The following is a 21139-nucleotide window of genomic DNA, read 5'->3' as shown; positions in this document are numbered from 1 at the left end:
GTTCATCCCAAAAGGAACTCAGGCCTAACTTGTTGAACCAGTTTTTAACATATGCATCCAGAACAGAGAGGGAGAATTGTCCATTTTTAGCACTTCCAACAGACCCTCTCTTTAGTAAGCCAGATGTTGCATCACCCAAGATCACCCATTATCCTAATCCAAAAAAAGTAAGGGTCTTAGGTAGGCTAAACCCTCAACGCTCCTGATCGCCAGGTCTTGAAAAACTGGAATCAGAGTACTTTTAGGAAGATGAAACAGAGACAACATGCACTTGTTTTCGTCACTTTTCAACATACCCAGTCTATTGGTCCCCAACACTTCTACTCCATACAGGGCTGTCTGAGCTTTACATTTGTATATCTCAAAGGCAGGCAAGATTACCTTACACATTGACGGCCCTAGAGTTCTGGGTGAGTACTAACTTGGATTGATTTATTTGCAGGGCCCAAGACATCTGGGAATTCAAGGTTGACCAAGGTAGTTAAATTGTCAACAAAATCCAACTTGTGGCCATTTGCGTTAAAGTTTCGTTTGAAGCCCCTGTGCCATATACTTAGTTTTCAATATATTATTTTTCAGACCTTTGCTTTCACAATAACCACTGAATGTATTTAAGAGGTTCTGAAGTCCCCTTGGTGTCTGGGATATTAAAATAGTATCACCAGCGAAGAGTAATGCCGACATAGAGGAGCTACATAGCCTAGAAGAATCATAGGTGCACTTCATGAGGTAATCTACCACATCATTCACATAAAGTGAAAATAACATGGAGGCCAGCACGCACCCCTTCCTTACCCCTCTTCTAAGTAGCATGGGATTGGTTACTTCACCCTCGGGACCTCATCGTACTCTGGCATAGTTGCCCTGATGTAATCTAATAATTTGTAATAAAAGGTCTTCAGGTACACTCAATTCTTTTAGGAAAGCTCACAGCAAGCCCCTTGGTACCAAATCAAACACTGTTTTAACATTGACGAACGCAATGTATAAAAGCCCCAACCTTAGCTTGACATACTTCCTCACCATAAACAAAAAACTAAACACTTGGTTGATCGCGCTCACATGCATCCTGCACCCTGCCTGATATGGAGTGCGTATTCTATTTTCGTACATTCAGGAACCCAATCTACTTAAAATCTGTTTGGCATGCACCTTCTGTACAACATCTATTAAACTTATCCGCATGTAGTAGGCAGGATCCTGTTTATTACCATTTTTATAGATTGGAACTATTTCTGCTTCTCTCCACGTATCTAGGAATGGAGCACCTGAAGCGACTGCATTACAAAGGAGATTCACATATGGCACCCATACTTCTTTGGCATGTTTTAACAGGTAGCCTGGGATCTTATCAGGGCCAGGTGCTTTATTAGATTTGATTGCCTCTATTGCCAGTGCTGTTTCTTCCAGGGTCAAAGGGGCCAAGCCTAAAAACCCCTTCTCCTCTCAACCTTCGTTTTTAACCATGCAGTCTTCCTGATTAGCTTCTAGTGTCACCAAACAATCACCTGTTTTATGCTGATCATGGTGTGGTTATTTTTGTTAAATTGTTCTTTATGTCCTCTGTTAGGAGATGGTGGAAGATCATGATCAGGACTCTAGAAAGTATCCAACCTACATAAGGGGATAGCATATCTGCAAAAGCTGTGTAGATCCTGGCCAAGGTGTCTGGACTTCACAATATAGAGGGCCATCTGATCGATCTATGGTTATTCCCAATCAGTGGCTGTCCTTGCTTCACTCCTACATCTAAGGGCCAGGAATCGAAAAGGCTATCACTCAATTTTAGGAAGAGGGGATGCTGATCACTATCCTGTTTTCTACTGCAAAATGCCTAGCCATTTCCCAATGCCCCATACTAAGCAATATATATTCTAAGAGTGGGCAGCCCCCTTTTTATATGTAAATGCACTAGGACAATCTGGTTTCACCCTGCCATTGCACGCACAAAGGCCATCCTCTATTGTCAATTGAAATAGCTGCATAGCAGCTACAGTATATGGTACAGCAGGGATTGCAACAAGGGAAGGGATACTTCTAATCCCATCTTCCTCTTCCAATATTGATTCTAACCCCCGGATTGGCTCATATTTACAATTAAAATCTCCCCCTACAATGATGGTGGCCTTGGGATTCAAGGCACTAAGAGCTCTAGCAAGCTCTGTGGCCACTGGTGATTCGACATTGGACGTTCTCTGCCTGATATAGACATTAAACAGACACGCTTTCCCATCCATTTTACATCTTTACTCGGATTCCCAATATGTCCATAGAAATTATTTAATAAATTCTATTCTGCCAGAGAGATTTTAAGCCATACCACAACCCCCCTGAGGGCCTACCTTTTGAAAAGGGGCCAGCGTTGAATTAGAAAGTCTTTAACCCTTGTTTATATAATGGCTCTAATAGCCATGTCTCCTAAAAGAGGCACAATAGGAATCGGTCTATAGATCCCCGCCAATCCATTGTTTTGCCTTTTAGGCTTGCTATGTTCCAAGAAGTCAAAGATACATAATTAGATTGGGTTTCTTTTGGTTCAATGTGTGTAGGCTGCCTTCAGTCACTACCCGACCCTCCACTATCTCCCAAGTTTACTTGGTTTTCTTGAGTTAAGGTAAGGTCTGCCATCTCAGATGGTGACTTGGAATCAGAGCGTCCTCTGTTGCCATAGCTACAATACACTATTGGCAGGCTGCTTATTCAATTTGCAAGTTGAGGGTTTGTCAAGGAATTAATTATTAACTGGTGGGCTGCCGGAACTTGGTAGAGCTCCTTCTCTTTGGGATGAGTCCTCAATTTAGTTTTTTAGTTTGAATCTAATTGCCTGGTCTGAAGTCACAGTAGTTCTCAGGTCCATGGCAATTAGTCCTTCTACCATTGCCCTAATTTTCATCGTCATGGCTGTCCTATCAGGTTTTTCAGTATTTAATGATAACTGCTCAGCTAAAATTATATCTGATTGAATGACCGATAGGCACTATTTCTTGTGTCTGATCCATTGGATCACCTTATTTTTCAGTGCCTCCTCATCCAGTGTTTAGCAGTAGTTTGGGGACACATGTTATAAACAGCCTAGAACCTCTGTAGTTATATATATATCTCTACTAGAAACCTGTTGACTACTGATATCAGGGATCAACCCACTGAGATAAGGATTTAATCACGATCTCCCACTTCGAGCTAAAAGCTCTTCCATTTCACAGTCATTCAAGTGGTGCAAGACTGGGGGAGGCCTCCCTTTATCCCTGCCCTTCTCACAGGGGCTTGTGAATCCATGCATCCAACTTGATGATTATTGGGGTGGTGGGGGTGGGGGTGGGGGGGGGGGGGATAGCTCTACTTTGTGGGCTTGGGGAACCTGTCATCCTTCCCAGGGAGGGTATGTTGTTTCTTACCCTGCCTATCAAAAAACTTTTTTGGAACCATCCTCATTGGGGCCTGTCTATTCAAACATGCCCCCACAGCTTGGGCATAAGTCTGTTCACCTGGCTTACAAGGACGCTCCGGCTTATCTGAGCGCAAGGCCCATTCACTCTATTAACTCTTAGGCGAAAGACTTCTCACTAGTTTCTTTAGGGACATCACCCCTCTTGTTAAGACATCAATTTGCACCTGTAAAAGTGATGCAATTGTCTATCAACAATTACACTGGATTACCTCCACCCTAATTAAGCTGGATCGATGTACATACTTCATGTCACTAGGGCCCAGATCACCCAGCTAGGATGAGGCCATATTGGTTTCCAACATTCCCACCTGCGCTGTGGGGGCATATCTATTGGAACATATAATAGTTGGGTAGACATAGAAGATGATTAGGTGGAGGTATCTGTCATTCCATTGATGTGCTGCACATTTGGGACTTAGGGCCTGATAATGACCTTGGCGGATGGGATACTCCGTCAAAAACGTGACAGATATTCTGCCCGACATTTTACATGTTCCATAGGATATAATGGAACTTGTAATACAGTGGATGGGATATCCGTCACGTTTGTGATGGAGTATCCCATCCACCAAGGTCGTAATCAGGCCCTTAGTCGGTTTCCCTGATTTTTCTCACTATTCTAAGAACCTTAATGGCAATTGACTTATATGTGCTTTAATTGATACAATGAGATTGCTGTTGCATTTTTCTACTGTTCAGTATTGCACTTTAAATTTTAACAAAGCTTTATGGTTCTCCCTATATTCTGGTCTTGAACTCCCTTTTTGAGTCAGTCCTTTCCTATTGTCTGAATTTTAACATTGTTTTGAATCTTGTCCTTTTTTTGCAGTTTTATATCGTGCAAACTCATATAGATTAAATGATTTGTCCAGAATCACAGGATGGTGAGCCACAGACTTGAAACTGGTTCCCCAGTTCCAAAATCAGCAGCTCTGGTCCTTACACCACATTGTCTCCGACTCTAGGGACACAGTACCTCATAGTCCTTGAGATTAGCACCATTCCTGACCCCCACAAATGTGGGTGCGCTTAAGGGTGACCACCCATCCGTAATTTTCACGGACTGTCCGTGAAATAACCCTAAAGTCTGTTGTTTGTGATAAAGATTTCAACGGATGGCATTTGCCCATAATTTTAGTCTTTGTGCTAAAAGACCCAAGTTATAGTTAAATACCTACGGTGAAGTGAAAGGTCTTCTGTGCTGTACTTCCGAGGGACGGGCAGACAAATACAAGAAACAAGCCTACTCACCAGAATGCTGGCTGCCTGAAAAGAAATGTAGATCAGTGAAGTTGGTTAATGTGCAAATGAAAAGGATGCTTAGGAGCCGGCAGAGGTGGTGCTAATTGATGGAGACACTTTAAGCTTCCTAAAGACAAAGATTTACTCTTGAGAGGTACTGTAGGTGGTGTTTCAAGCTGAGTTGGGGGAGTGCCTGCTTTTAATGGACAGTTGTAAAACTGCTTGCACTAGGTGCAATAGCTATATTACTAAAATGTACACTTTGAAAACACTTTAATTTTAACCTAATTTGATGTCCATAGTTTGTAGTAGCCTAATGTGTGTAATGCAAATTAGAAAAGATTACTTACACATCTGCAATGATTTCTGTGACAGGCAGGGACCTCCTAGCACTAAAAATACACAAGTCGCTATTTGATGCTGAACTAAACAGAATTCAGTCATATGGGCTTCTGGTTGCACACACATACATCTGCAGTAATCACATTAACTAACAGAGGTTTCATAACATAAAATATTGTATTTCCCATTCATTGTTAGGTTGAGAATAGCAGCGCACAAGCACTGCTTTTCTGTTGTGTTGGTATGTATCTGGACTTTAAACCACGCCCATCACTATCACTTGTTCATGATCTTGCCTTTCAAAAATCCTTTGTTATCATTGGTAAATGCTTTACGTTTGTCCCTCCTTGGGGCGATTTTGTTACCGCTTTGGTCATCGACCCTGTTACATGGATAATAGCACTTCTGCCGATAACTTGACTGCAAGTGAACTTCTTTTTCCTTTTGTGTCTCTCCTTCGTGTCACGCTCATGGCAGCTGTGGCGCTTTAAATCAGCTTGCTTATGTCAACTGTTTTACTTTTTATTTTCAGTTTGTGTGGCAAGAAAAGTCAATTTAGGAAATTACAACGCTAATGGATCTAACTCGAGCAAATGTGAGACCCATTGCATTGCAAATGCTTGATTTGAACTTGAACTTACTTTTCGTTTAAGGTGTGCATTATTTCACATGCAGATATCCAGATAGTGAAAGATCAAAAAATAGTCACAGGATATTTTGTTATTTAAAGCTATGCCTTTGGTTCTGCCAACACGCTCACTGACCACTTTCCTATTGCCCCCAGGATCACAGTCCCCATACTTTTGTAATGCCCTTCGATCACTAAGAAATCCTGTGATGCTAGCATATGTTTGATCACAGTCCCTTATCTCCACTAAATACCTTTTTTTTTTTTTTTTTAGACATTGTGTCAAATTAACCTGTGATTTGTATTTACTTAACAGTGTACTATTCATCTGACAGAACTGTATAAAACAGTGCCTTTGGTGCTAAAGGGGGAATCGAGAAAAAGAAAGTAATTTAGTCAGTTGCTTAATTGCACTTTGTGTGACCAGAAAACTTGGGTTCAAATCCCAGCTCATCCACATGACAAAATTGTGTGATTAAAGTAAAATCAAGTTAATTAATGTATCTAGTTTATTTGATGGTGACATTTGAGAACACATTCAAGTAATTCAGTTCAAGATGGATCCTGTGTGAAACCTTACTTGTATATGCTTCAATAGCCTATAATGTTTCTTTATCCATAAAAATAATATTGCCCATGACATAAGAGTCACCTGACAATTAGTAGACTTTGTTCACTAATGGCTTTTTCACAAGGGAGAGTTAATAAATAGTTTTAAGTTTATGTTTAGAAACTTCCAATTCAAATGAATGCAATGCTGTGATCCAATATACTAAATTGAAACACTTCCATGTTTAAAGAAACACGTTATACATACTAAAGTCTTTATCATGCCCTTATATTTTTTTTGTTGTGTAATTGGTATCCAAAATATTTTTAAGGTTCTGCATAGTCTTTGGCACTTAGGGATGAGCTAGACCACTGGTTCAGGCTTGGCTTGACTGCAGAGCCATTTTTAGACACAGACAGAGTGGGCAATTGCCTAACATTCCAGGAGGCCGGCCTTTACACGCCCTTCACAAGCACTACCATATAGACCATTGCACCAGCAGAGTTTGCTAGGGTGGGAGGGTGCTTCTTATTCAACCGCTTCACAGTGCCTCTTCTGTTTCTGGCTTCTCTGCTGAGACTACTCTCCAGCTATGGAGGGCCTATATGATCTTAGAAATTATCCTGCCTTAGTCTTCTTTCTTATTTATCAGGTTCTTCGCAATAACCCTTTAAATCAGTTTCTGGGTATCTCCCATCTGATGTTGACTTCATCCTGCTCTTTAATTCTCTGTCTAGTGGCTGGGGTCCCAGTTCAAAGATGAGTAACTCACAATGTAATGCAGCGGTCGGGCCTTCTTGGTGCAGTGAGACTACAGACCAGTTGTGGATACCTCACATCCTGACAATTGGTGTGAGACTGTCACCCACACCATCTGATCTGCCTCATTATTTTTTTTTTTCAGGTTTGACCTCTAGTGGAGGGTCCGGTGAACCAGATGTATCTGCTCAACTTACCTAAGCTAGCAGAAAGTGAAAAAGTCACTTACCTTAACGTTTCCCAAACTATTTGCCATGCGTTTTGAAATATTTAGAAACATAATAAAAATGTTGCTGTTGTTTTCTCCCCAAGAAAGACTGGGTATATCTGGGTACAATTAATGGCCTTGACACCCTGCTCAAGGGCATCAATTTACTATTGAACAAGCACATAATACAACAGCTGAATGAAGCTTACTTAGAGGCAATCTCATTTACAGTAGAGCACACTGAATACATAGAGCAATATATATAAAAAAAAAAAAAAACAGTAAATAAATGCATTCCTAAACTAGTGGGGTATGGCAGCTCCTCCTTTTGTCCAGAAGTTTTGTCTTGAATTTGTTCTGAATTTTGACCCTTTGTCCTGATTTTTTTTTTTTTTAACAGTCCCATCCTGGATTTGCCTCCATGCCAGGTGGTCACCCTGGTGCGTCTCCGCCATGCAGATTATAGAAGCAATAGCGAGCCCACATACATACATTCCAACAGACCTGATTCAGGTGGAAGAAACATTTTGTAAAGGCAAGAATGGCTTTATTTTAAGTGTCTCTTACCTAAAACTGAAATTGTCTTTGCTATTGTCAGACAATGGGGGAAAAATAATTTCCCCCAAATATTTTTCACTAATTCCATCTTTCCTGCTTTGAAATGTTGACATATATGTGCATTCTCCAAAAAATTGACTCTCGGATTTCTTTTGAATGTTCATTATATTGCAATATTGGCGTGTCACACTATTCAAATGAGATGCGGCAGAATAGAACAAGAGCTACTTCGGAGAGGTGTACCTCTGTAATGCCGAGAAGATCCAAAAGTGTTCTTTCTTAAGTGACGACGGCGCCGGTACAAGTCCTGGTACACGTTTTCAACAGGGCAACATTACAGAAACACTCCCCCTCCACCAGCAGTCAGAGGAGCGCGCCGATGCCATGGTAACTACTGGGCATCTCCTGTGTGGCGCCACGAACTCCTTGAAAGGAGGGAGGAGCGAGCTGTCGTGACCAGCCCCTTGCCTGGACCTGCAATCATTCACTTTTGGCACATGTTTCTCCTTTAACGCAATTGTAGACACGATTTGCAGGCTATGTGTGTGTGACTGTGCTCATTCTTCACGCCAGGTAACAATAAGGATACAGTTCAAGACATCATTTTTATGCGTCAGTGTAAAGTGAACGTGGACGGGCACGTCCTGGACGGCGGACATCTTAGGTTCAGGCGAACCGCTCACCCAACCCACCCGACATATAATCGCTAGAACAACGTAATGCTCATGCAGTATTGTTCCAACTCTGGAGGGTGGAAGATTGAGGAGAACTTTCTTACACCATCAAGCGAAGTATAACGGGTTGGCGACAGGGGGGCGGCGTTTACTTATACTGTCAACTGCTCATATATTTGAATGCACACGTACGTTTGAGTTTTATTTTATTTCTCATCCACCGTTGAAGATGAGAGCTGGGTAAAAGAATGTCTTTTAAAACCGTGGAGCATTCCATATTTCAGAACTTCATTAGCAGTGCCTTCTACTTACTCGAAATATTTTTTAAAAAAATGAATGCCCTTGCACCACTGTGTCTTTCCTGCTGTTCTTGCCTTTTTTTTGGAAAGAAAAAAATCACATGCCTTCCCATTTGGGCATCACTATACGGACGAGCTTCAGGAAGTATGGTTTTCAGCAGTCGTTCTTCAGATTGTCATACTTTTCGCTAAGGCTGCAGCTCACAGCTGTCTAGCTCGTCTGTTTGTTGCGTATCATTCCGTTAATTTATTGATTTGCTTTCGCACGCACCCTTGTATCCGTACACCTCGTTCAATACCGTACATCGAGGACTAGGGTGGTTTGAACAGCACCGCCTTGGCAAACCATCTTTACTTGCTGCGTCAGGGTCTATCGGATATCACGTTAAGTATCGTAGATAGATGGAAGGACCCGGATAAAAATCTGTGCCTGGTGGCTAATTTACGAAACTATGCAACGTTCCTGTGTAAGCATAAATGTGCGTTTAGCACTTATTGTTTCGTCAGGTCGAACAGGCAACTAATTGCGGTGGCCATATTTTGTGCCTCATAAAGCCACTTTTGCACGACGACGACTGGAATAATCACTGTGGGGATACATATAGCCTATCATCTCTATTAGTACGCTAAAACCATCCCATGGCCATGAAATCGTCACGTGACATCCTTTAGCTTATAGCGGAAGCGCGGGTGGAGACTACACTAGTCTCTGGCTGTACATACAGTCTGCTTTGGGTGTTCGCTCTACCCCCGGCCGTCTTCATTGGCCGCTGGAATTTATAAACCCCCCTCGCCAGGTTCTCAAAAAAAAAAAGAAAGAAAAAGGTCTCCCGTGAGGTCCACCCCGTGAACACTTAACGACTTGTCGCTGTGCTTTGAAAGACGCCACCCTAGATCTCAAAGACTTTGTGCGTCCGAGTTGTCCGAATTAATAAATCCGCCCCTTCTGGTTCAGAAAAAGCCACCTTTTAACTCCACCCCTGTGTGTACTTGCGGCTCGTCACTTCAAAACGTAATTGCCCTTGCGCACTTCGGTAGCCATGTTGACGTTTTGCTTTTGAATTGTTGAAACTTTAAAACACTACTATACTCATACAAAAAATTAAAAAGACAGCACATGTTCGTTTTGAAGCACACCAACTCTTATTTTACGTTGCAGTTGAAGCTAATGCATCATAATGCTCTACATGTAACTAGTTTTAAATGTCGAAATATTGTAAATAGCAACACGTCAGACTCTGCATAAACCCACGCAAAAAGTAGAAAACCGTGGGCATTTTCACCCAATACAAAAGAGTGTTTAAATTAATGAGAGTTCCAGTCACCAAACACGAAAATTGAGTAGTTTAAAATGGCGGCCATCGTGTCGCGCAACGGATGCAGGCTGGCAGCCCACTGCCGTTTCACTTGTTCATGGCTTACAGCATGTTCGGTGTCCACGCTTCAGCGGGGCAGAGGTGCTGGTTAGTTAGCACAAGGCGGAGAACCATTCAGTTTCTGCCTGACACTTGCACGCGATTGCAGATATGATGGTGTGCGTGGTTCGGCGAGGTGCGGTGCGTTCGGCTGCAGCCCAGCAAAGATTGTCATCGCTTTACGTGGATAGCAGGGGCACCAGAAAGGCGGCCTGGGTTCCACCAGCAGGATATCCCACAGGCATACATGTTTACAACAGCCTGACCAGGACTAAAGAACCCCTCGTCCTTGCTCGCCCAGGAGTGGTTACCTGGTTAGATTTTTATTTTGCGCTTTGATTACACTGATAAGATGACTAACTGTCCTTCTTGAGCTATGGTTTCTTGTGTGGGTTTCATTCACGTATTCATTATACACATCTCCAACGATAAGTGGCTTTAGGAAGAGCAACGCTGTATCACAAGGCACTGGGCGTAGTAATGTTATGTCACTGATAGGGTGACCACCTGGCATTGAGGCACATTCTGGACTGTAAAAAAATTCAGGACAAAGGGTCAAAATTCAGGACAAAAATTTAAGAACAAACGTCAGTTCTACAGACACATGCAAGAGAGGCCATGCCTCACTATGTTGTCAGTGCATTTATTTACTCTTTTTTAACATAGCACTATTTATTCATTGTAGTCTTTTTGTGATTGCCTTCTTTTATGCTACATTCAGCTGTCACATTAAGTCCTTGTTCAGTTGTAAATTAATGCCCTTGAGTACTGCGACAAGGTCATCACGCCAACCCAAATCTACCCAATCTTTCTTGAAGAGAAAGTAATAGCAACATTTTGATTATGTTTCTGAACATTTTTAACCCCCTGGCAAACAGTTTGGGAAACCTTAAGGTAATTAACCTTATGCTAGTTTAAACAAATTGAACAAAAACATCTGGCTTATCCCAATCGCCCATGGACTTTCATCCTATTTTTTTTTTTAAAAGGCAGGGCAGATGGTGTGGGGCGACAGCCTCACACGTAATGTCAGGATGAGAGGTACCGACAACTTTTCTGTAGTCTCACAGCACTAGAGTGTATGTCTGGGACTCTACATTTATCTCAGAAATGGGAGCCTGGACTGCCAATCAAAGATAATAAAAGAGGAGGATGAAATCAAGATCAAATGAGAGATCCACAGCAAGTGATTCAAAGGGTTGTTGCTAAGAACTGGATATATAAGGAAGAGGAGAACAAGGTGGGACAATTCCTAAAATCAGACAAGATGGGTCCACCAAGACTAACAGAAGGTATTGGGAACCTGGGGAGTTGTCTCTGCACACAGTAGAGAAACAGAAGAGGCACTGTCAAGTGGTTGAACAAGCAACACCTATCCACCTTGGCAAACTATTCTGGTGCAATGGTCCACTGTTCGTGCTTGTGAAGGGTGAGCAGGGGCCATACCCCTTGCAAGGTTGTGCAAGGCAATTGCCTGATCTGTCCATGTCTTTAAATGGTTTTGAAACTGGGCAAAAGCCAAACTAGTGATCTGGGTTGTCCCTAAGTGTCAAGTACACATAGAATCTTCAAAATATTTGGGATGTAAATTGCACATACAAAATGTAAGAATTTTAAAATGTAATTAGTGTTTCAATTACCTATGGCACTGTTTTCCCCTTTATATACAATCAGATCTCAGATTGAACTGGAAACCAGTAACCTTTTGATACCTAGTGATTAATATCTACCATTCTCCCACTGATTTGCAGGATGGAAATATCGGCAGAGCGTTACTGTCCCTCCAAGCCCAGTTTGCTTTTTGGTCTTCTCTTCTGCTTTCTGTAGTTGTCCACATGACACTAGTGAAGATGGTGTTCTACCCCAATGATAGTATTATTTTGCAAACCATTCCCTGCTCATCCTTCATTCCTTCTTCAGACATTCCACAAATCTGATTTGGTCGCTGCGGCGCCGTCGTGTAGCTCTTTCCACTCTAAAGCTACTGGCTTTTTGCCCACATCCCTGTATGAGATGGGGTTTACTAGTAAATACTTTTAAGGAAGGCTTAATGTACTGCTCATTGTTTCCTACTGACCATTCTACGGATCACCATCTGGGGTTATCATGCACAGCTTTCTCTTGCCTTGCTAGAGCCTGTAAACTCACTGACACAAAGAAACCCTATGCTCCTGAACTACCTTTGCTAAGCCTTCCCACTCACACAGAATTGGTGTGCTCAGAGCAACTCCATCAGTGGCATGCTGCAGGTATCTTAAAATTGGGGGATTTGTTCCGGGACGTCGAGCTATTAAATTTCCAAACCCTTGTGGCAGACTACCATCTTCACCCCGGTCATCTCCTTACCTACAACCACCTCAAATAATCATTAAATGCCCTATTTCATGTCTGCCACCTAGCACTAACCCTACAAGAGGTGTGCCAGAAGCTCTACACCATAGGAACTGGTGGCAAACTGATAGAATGGGTGTACAGACCTTTCCTGCAAAATGAAAACCACTCCAGGCCTTCTTGTCGTACTACCTGGGTGATTGATGCGGCCAAACCTCTGTAAGATATGGACTGGACTAAAATACTGGACTTTCCCTACAAAGTATCCCACGGATGTCACTTTAAGTACATTCATAGTGCTTCCTTGTGAATGCATTCCACCCGTTGCTTGCCATTGGCCTTGTGGTTTGTAATTCACATTTTGTTGCTTTCAGTTTGCTGGCTTTATTTGTTTTAGGCTATGCAGCTTGAGTTCGTCCCTTCCCTTGCCAAAACCTTATTTACAGTATCCTTCCGATTGCTCCCTTTCTGTAAACAGGCCTGTAAATCTTGTTCTTATCTCATCACATTTGCTGTGCATTAAAAGAACAAAGTCAAATGTCAGGCTCTGTCTTTGGTGGGAACTTAGTATTTACTTTTCTTTCTCTGACTTCAAAGTGAGAGGATTTATGGGACAATCTTGCTGGATACTGGGGTTAGGAAATACTTTTATCTATCGCATGACAACATTTAAATAAACATCAGAATTAGGAGTACAAATGAAGCACATTTTTGTTAATTCTGAACTGTGCTGGAAACAAATACCTTTATACGATTAAAACAAATCATTGCATTAGGTGATGCAATTTCCACACGTCATCGTCTGTGCACAGTATAGTTTGATTTGAAAAACTGTATATCTGTGCAAATCTAATGGTCATTTCAATCAAAAATGTGTTGTCTGTAAAGGCAGTGTGTTACCACACCATGCATACTCCACTCCACTCTGCTCTGCATCACTCCACACCACTGCACCCTACTCTGTATCATTCCACTTTACGCCACTCATGCCACTGCACTGCACTCTTCTCTATTCTGAACCACTCCACATTATGCCAATGCACTCTATGCTACTTCACGCTATGCCTCTCTACTGTACTCTGTACCACTCTACTCTATGCCAATGCACTTTACACCTCTCTACACCTCTGCGCTCTGCTCCTCTGCTCCCTACACCACTCCAGTCTAGGCAACACCAATCTAGTCAGCATAAGTCCACTATATGCCACTCTGCAACACTGCACTGTACTCCACTGCACTCTAAGCTAATACACTCTATGCTGGGGCACTTTACTCTTTAACACTCAACGCCCATGCACTCTACATCAATACACTGTACGTCACTCTAATCTACTCTGCACCTCTGCACGCTATGCCACGGCACTCTACACCACTTTACTCTGTGCCATCACACTCTATGCCACTCCACTCTACCCTGCACCTCTCCACTCTAAGCCACTTCACTCTACTGTGAAACAATCTACTTTATGCCTCTGCACTCTGTGCCACAGCATTCTATTCCACTACACTCTACCCTGCACCCCACTCTATGCAACTACACTTTACTTTGAAACAATCTATTCTACGCCACTGCACTCTATGCCAGTCTGATCACTGCACTCTAGTTCAATGCACTCTACACCACCGCACACTGACACTCTACTTTGCAACACTGCACTGGCCGCCACTATACTCTACACCACTCTACTCTGTACCACTACATTCTTCACCAGTACACTCTATTCCACTGCACTCCATGCCACTCTACTCTGCCCCATGCCACTCAATGCCACTGCACTCTACACCAGTGCACTCTAAACAACTGCACTGTATGCCACTGCCCTTTACTCTGCACCACTGTACTCTATGCCACGGTTCTCTGTACCACTCTACACCACTGCACTGACACTCTACTCTGCAACACTACACTCTACACCACTCTACTCTGTACTACAGCATTCTATTCCACTGTCTGTACATCACTGCACTCTAGGCACTATACTCTTCTGCACTGCACCACTCTACAATACTCCACTCTGCACCACTCTATGCCACATGAGTCTACTCTGCACTCTATGACACTGCACCACTCTGCATTACTGCACTCTCTGCCATTCTATTGAATGCCAATCTACTCCACTGCACTCAGTGCTACTCTACCTCATGCCTCTCTATGCCACTGCACTCTGCGCCAATGCACTCTAAACAGTTGCACTGTACGCCACTGCCCTCTACTCTTCACCACTGTACTCTTCACCACTGCTCTCTGTGCCACTCTACTCCCCTCTACATCATTGCACTGACACTCTACTCTGCAACATTGCACTCTTCGCCACTATACTGTACACCAATCTACTCTGTACTACTGCATTCTATGCCACTGCACTCTATGCCATTTTACTCTGCATCACTCCACTCTATGCGACTGCACTCAACAGCACTATACTCTATTCTGCACTGCACCACTCCACACTACACCACTGCACTTTCTGCCACACAAGTTTACTCTGCACTGTATGCTACTGCACCACTCTACACTACTGCACTCTCTTCCACTCTATTGTATGCCACGTACTCCACTTCATGCTATGAAACTCTACCCTGTCCCACGCCACTCCATGCCACTGCACTGTACCCCACTGCACTGTACTTTGCACCACTGGGCTCTACGTCACTGCTCCCATGCCACTCTACTCCACACCTCTATGCCACTAACTTTTAGCCATGCTGAACAGCAGCCACTCTGGTGCATAACATGGCTAAAACACATTGGCAAAGCCAATAACTCTTGCGTAGACGAGACCTATTGGCTTTGCCAATGTTTGTTAGTACTATGAGGTACTGAGGTCCCTGAAAGAACTGTGAATTTGTAAGTCCTTATTTTAAACATGCATTCAGAGGTAGTAAGCGCTATATAAATACAAGGCTGCTACAAAATGCGCAGATACATTTTGGTTAAATAAAAGAAGTGCTTCTCAAATACAGATTTGAATAATATACAGTTTATACCTAGTACTAACAATTTTTATAACACTCCATTAAAACCACACACTCCACAGCTCACCTTGGAACACCATTACAGTACCTCTCTAAAAGAAAATATCTTTGGCATCAGAAAGCTTCAAGTGACTCCTTTGGTTAAAGTCAATGCAGGTTTTCAAGCCCCTTTGCATTTGCAGATTTACTAGTTGCCCACATTTGCGTTTCTTTAGGGAAGGAGACACCCTGGCAAGAAGGTCTGTTTCTTATCTGTCTGCCCCTCCCTCCCTCAGAGCACTGCCTCCACTCAGTTCAGCACGCTACTGGGTTCCATTCCCGCACACTCACTCGCTCGGCGGACCAGAAAAGGATTCTCCACTTTCCTGTTCCAACTACCTGATTCACCTTTGATTAGTACACGTGCGATTCCATACGCGTATTGCCAGCGGACCAGAAAGATAACTTTTCCAGCTCTGGTTCCAGCGCCAGCAGCGCTGTTCGCTCTGCTGCCGTTGAACTACACCAAATTGTCAACCCTGATTGGTTCCCTTATGGACCAATGACAGGAGCAGTTGGTCGCTCCAAAATGGATGACATTCTCCACATAAGCCGACACGTCAGACGAGCTTGCGGCTTGCATTAAACAAAAAATTCCCGACTACATGAGTCAACGTGCGGTGCCAGAAGAATTCCCCTGGCTACACGAGTAGACTGCCTGATTTAACTCATGAGTAAGTGCAGATATATACAGCCTATTATGCTGCCACACTCCTCCCACCTATACTTGGGTCTGCCTTTATATATTTTTTAGATATTGTGAGTCCCAGCCCACATCTCTTGATGGGCTTGCAGTGTTTGAATGCATCATACAGTACACTGTTCTTACCGGATTGACATCCCTAGACCGTAATTCAATGACGCCTTCGATCCTTATTACACTACCTAACATGTAAGTAGTCATTGACTATGTACGAATATACCTACTACGATACATTGCCAAACAGAATACTATACTGTATATCATTCTCCCATTAGGAAGATGCCTCAGACCACAAGATCCTAATCCTATTCTGGAGTTCTTAGGTGAGGGCTGCAGCCCCACCCACATATTTATCCATTGATATTGATCAATAAGGCCTATATTAATTTGGATATTTATATTATCCCTAGGTGCTACCGACCTGACATTATTATTAGTCTTGATGATGACCCATTATTGATTTATCTCTACATTTGGGGTCGAAACATTGACGTATTTTTGAATGTGGATTATAAACTGTAAAGAAATTTTAGGTGACTTCAGGGCTTCCTGGATTGACAGAGCCGTTAGAAGTCCATATTGTTCTTAAAACCACTTTCTGTATATATTGTATATATCACCCTCGCTTATCCGCACAATATTCACTTTCACTGTTTTTAATTAGGAGCACCTGCCTTAGAAAATATAGCAATTTTTCCTGCAATAAAATGTAAAAGTAAAAGCATAATACAGCAAGAAATCATTATTGATGCTACATAAATTGTATATGTACAATTACTTAGCGAATAGATCACCGTGGAAGTCTAGGTATACTTCCCCCTTGCTTTGACCACTAATTTACTTTAATTGACTACCCTGGTCGAAAGAGTTAGAGGGTACTTGCCTCATTGTCTTCACATTACCTCCCTCCCTCAGAGCACAGGAGACTCCCTGCCTTTGAAACCAGCTGGGGAAACTAATCTGACCGTAGTTTCGCTCTGCCGTCCGTTGTCCTTGTGGTGAAAGGCTAAAGTTACAGACAAATGCAGTCCGTTAAGCCTTTCATCACGGACGGCAGAGCGAAATTACGGGCAGTCTGTGAAATTTACGGACGGGTGATCACCCTAGTCACTGAAAAGACTGCAGCAGCAGTCAATTACTGACAAGGTTAGAGATTGCTTCTGTGTGCTGTTTCCATAGTTTTCGTGTACTTATAGAGTGACATTCCTCTTACAAATTTCTGGCACTTTAAAACAATGACTTACGTATTCTCAGTGCTTTGGCAGGGACGTTGTGGCACTGTAAATACACGCCACGATTCACCACTGCACCAACAGTTGTTTCTCTATAATTACGCACACACATACCTATGCAGTGAATATATTAAACAGTTTAGGTTTCATAACTTAAAGGTGTCTTTCTCACAGATTACTTGCATTTATCTTTTGTTTAAGTTGTGTGAGTTACATTGTATGCAGTTTTCTGTAGGCGCAAGACCAACAAAATAGTTACCAAATATTTTGTTCTTTTTAGCCACGTCTTTGACCCTGATGTACAAAGGATGAGTTCAGTGCTCTGCTGAATTCATGCGTGATAACTAGAAGTGCCTCCTCATTGACTGCCAGAGAGTGTCTTCGGATGGACTCGGGGCCACCAGGCTGCAGGCAGGGTTTATTGTAAGCAGTGCTGATGGGGTTTGGCCTGATAATTGCCAGAGGTAGCAAAGCAGAGTAAACTGAGCTGCCCCAGGTGTTTTTTCGGATTTTTCATATAGCACAAAGTAGACCCAAAGGCATTGGAGCTCTTTACATAAGAGGCAGTAACACAAAGTCACATTTATATGTATATTTAGGAAGGGGGTGTAGTAGGCCATTTTCTCATGTTATTTCAAGCTGTGGTCTGTTGTTTATGTCTTATGCGTTATTCTTTGAAACCAGGATTACATCAGGTTACCGGCCAGGTTCTTGAGTGTTGGGCAATTAGTCAATTGCCTGCTCTACCTGGGTTTGATCGGTGGCTTATGCGGTCGTGGGTCTTTGTTACTAAAGGATCTTACTTTTCAATCTTAGCAAGGCTCCAGTGTCATTTTATATGTAGCTGTGTACACTGTCTTCTTGAGTGGCATACACTGCATCTTTGGTTGAGGACCCACTGATATTTACTTGGCATTTTTTAGGGTGACGGGGAACTACGCGTTCCTAGGAATCGTGAAACATCTCCTGACTTGGCCCGCTTTATTGTGAAGTTTTTTAGCAGTTTTCCTATGTGGTTGCTTGGGATCCTGCAAGCAATGGTAAAAGGTGGCAGTTGCTGGTTACTTGGGTTACGTTTCATCTGTGCAGCGTTCCACTTGCATGATTCTATGTCGGGACCAAAGACTTCGGATTATGCTTTCTCTTTCATTTACTGACAAAACAGCAGCCAATGAAACATTACAAAACTTTAAACTACAAATCCCATGAACACTGAGTCAGTCAGTCAGTCAGTCAAATAACTTTATTCGGCAATTGCCATAAAAGTACAAACCAAGACACATTTCCCAATCTATAAATAGTAAAATAAAACTTTAAAACCATTACTGGAAGCACCAGATGAACATCCAATCTGAAACCCCTTGACATACATAGATAAATATACTAGACATGATTAAAAATCACAAAGTCAGAAAAGTACAAATGTTAGCGTTAAAAAGATATACTATACGTACATAAAATATTTAAAAAGGAGTAGGCCTTTTCCTAATGCGTAAAGAAGCTGTGACAAAGTCTAATACATGGTGACAAATTTGGATATTAGGCAATCTCTGAAGGTATAGCAGGGCTTCCTTATAATGAATAGGTCTAAAAAGACGTAACGTGGGTAAAATAAAGGCCCCTCTAGGTGCAGCATATAAAGGGCAAAAAAGAAAAAAATGCAAAGTGCTCTGGGTTGATTTGGAGTCACAGGGACAAAGCGGTAAATCCTTTTTACAGAAACAAGGTTCAGGGAAAGCTACCTTAAAATGAATTAGATTAAGTCTATAAAGTGTTAAAAAGGAAATTATTTTAAAACTTGAAAACCAAGACAAATAGGGTTCAAGGCATGGAACAGTCACAGTCCGAGAATAAGAATCAAAAGATTTCAATTTCAGGGAACTATAAAATCTCAGCTCTGATATGTGCTTGGAATAAGTAGACTTCAAAACAGACCTAGAGTTTGTGGTTAATAGATGGGGATCATCAAACATATATCTAAGCCCTAGGTTCTCAAAGGAGTTTTGCAGAAACATAAGCCAGGGAATCCTATTTGAGTATTCCAATTGAAGACAATCAGTGATACAGTCTTGGACCAAACTTGCCATAGGGTTTGACCAACATTTGATCCACAGCAGTAGGGGAGCCATAAAGACCCTGTCCTCCAAAAAGCACTGACCCAGTTCTTCATGGCAGATTATGTTTGCGGTGCATTTTGGAACCAACAATAATCTGCGCAGGAATTTATTTTCTACACTCTGAAGAGACGGTATTTTATTATAGCCCCAGACGCCTGCCCCATAAAGGACTGATGCAGTGCATTTGGAATTATAAAGAGTTTTCAACTGAGCAGGGGGTCTGTGACCTAGTTTATTTGAAAAGCAAAAAATTGCTTCATTGTTCCTTATCAACTGTTGGAGCTTAAAATTAATGTGTGTCTTCCAGGACAAAGAAGAACTCATGTACATGCCTAGATAACAAAATTCTTTGACCTTATTAAGAGTGTGCGCTCCCATAGAAAATAGTTTAAACTTTGTATTGCGTGGGCCACAAGTCATAACAAAAGTCTTTGGGTAATTTACTTTCAGATCCAGATTCAGCATAAAATCGTAAAATACATCCAGTAGTCCCTGTAAACCGTTTGCAGTACGGGCAATTAAAACTGCATCGTCAGCGTATAATAAAACTGGAAGGTGTCTCTGACCCATCTTCGGTATGTCCTTTGCATGTTTTAAAAGTGAATCATAGAGCCCATTTAAATAAATCAGAAAGAGAAAAGGGGCTAAGATACTTCCCTGCCTTACGCCCCTAGTTGACGGGATGGGGGAGGTTCTCTGCCCATGTGAGCCGACCTGAACAGAAATTGTTAGGTCTGTGTGTAGGTGTTTAATAAGCTCCAATAGAGGCGGATCACAGCCTAAGGCTTCCAAAATTTGCCATAACTTTTACCTATTAACCATATCAAAGGCACTGGTTAGATCAATGAAAGCCATGTGAATAGACTCTTTTTTGACTGTCACATATTTGCTGAGTATCAGCTGCAAGTTTAAAACTTGCTCAACTGTGCCTACACCAGGTCTAAAACCAAATTGAATAGGGGATAAAATCTGGGCCTCGGACACCCAGTCTTCTAACCGGGACAAGATCACACTACCTAAAATCTTTGCCGTCGAATCAATAAGAGAGATTGGTCTGTAACAGGAAGGATCTTGTCTATTACCTTTTTTAAAGATAGGAACAATAATGGCCGATTTCCATGAAAGGGGCACGTTACTGTTTACCACACTATTCAAAACATTTGTAACTAGCGGACCCCAAAGATCAATTTCTGATTTAAAAAGATCAGCGGGAACCCCATCGGGGCCGGGAGCTTTTCCCTGCCTTGATCTATTAATAGCATTTTTGACCTCGTGGAGGTCAAAAATAATGTTTGGGGCCTTAGTTTGGAATCTAAATTGAAAAGTGCAGAAGGATTTACATGCGAATTCTCATAGGTTCCTGAACAGAAGACTTTCCTAAAATGAGTTAACCAGACATCCTCAGTAATAAGACAGTCATCGGCCAAAGAGTGGTGACCAGAAAAGTATGAGTGATTAATCACTTTCCAAAATTTAGAAGTGTCCTTCTGCTCAGATGCAGCCAAAAGATCGCCCCAGGCCCTGGACCTAATTTCTGATTTCCGTTTGTCAATGGCAGCCTTATAATCAACTCTGGCTATTTTAACTAATTGACGGGAGAGAGGAACTGCTTTAAGTG

General features: G+C 42.2%; 1 protein-coding gene across 5 annotated transcripts in view; it reads left to right on the top strand.

Moving 5' to 3' along the window:
• The first annotated feature begins 8460 nt into the window (after positions 1-8460).
• Positions 8461-21139, top strand: part of CARS2 (cysteinyl-tRNA synthetase 2, mitochondrial) — a 387142-nt gene continuing 374463 nt past the window's right edge. The window contains exon 1 of one of the 5 annotated variants that reach the window (XM_069205121.1): positions 8461-8597. In XM_069205121.1, the coding sequence (XP_069061222.1) occupies positions 8590-8597 (8 nt within the window). In that variant the 5' untranslated portion in view covers positions 8461-8589. Of the gene's footprint in view, positions 8598-10038; positions 10438-21139 lie in introns of those variants that run through there. The other 4 variants (XM_069205122.1, XM_069205123.1, XM_069205119.1 and 1 more) reach the window with 4 other exon arrangements.

Source organism: Pleurodeles waltl, chromosome 8 (assembly GCF_031143425.1).
Source record: "Pleurodeles waltl isolate 20211129_DDA chromosome 8, aPleWal1.hap1.20221129, whole genome shotgun sequence".
In the NCBI taxonomy this organism is placed as follows: Eukaryota; Metazoa; Chordata; class Amphibia; order Caudata; family Salamandridae; genus Pleurodeles; species Pleurodeles waltl.
The sequence above is the reverse complement of the archived record's forward strand: the minus strand, read 5'-3'. Positions and strand labels throughout refer to the sequence as shown.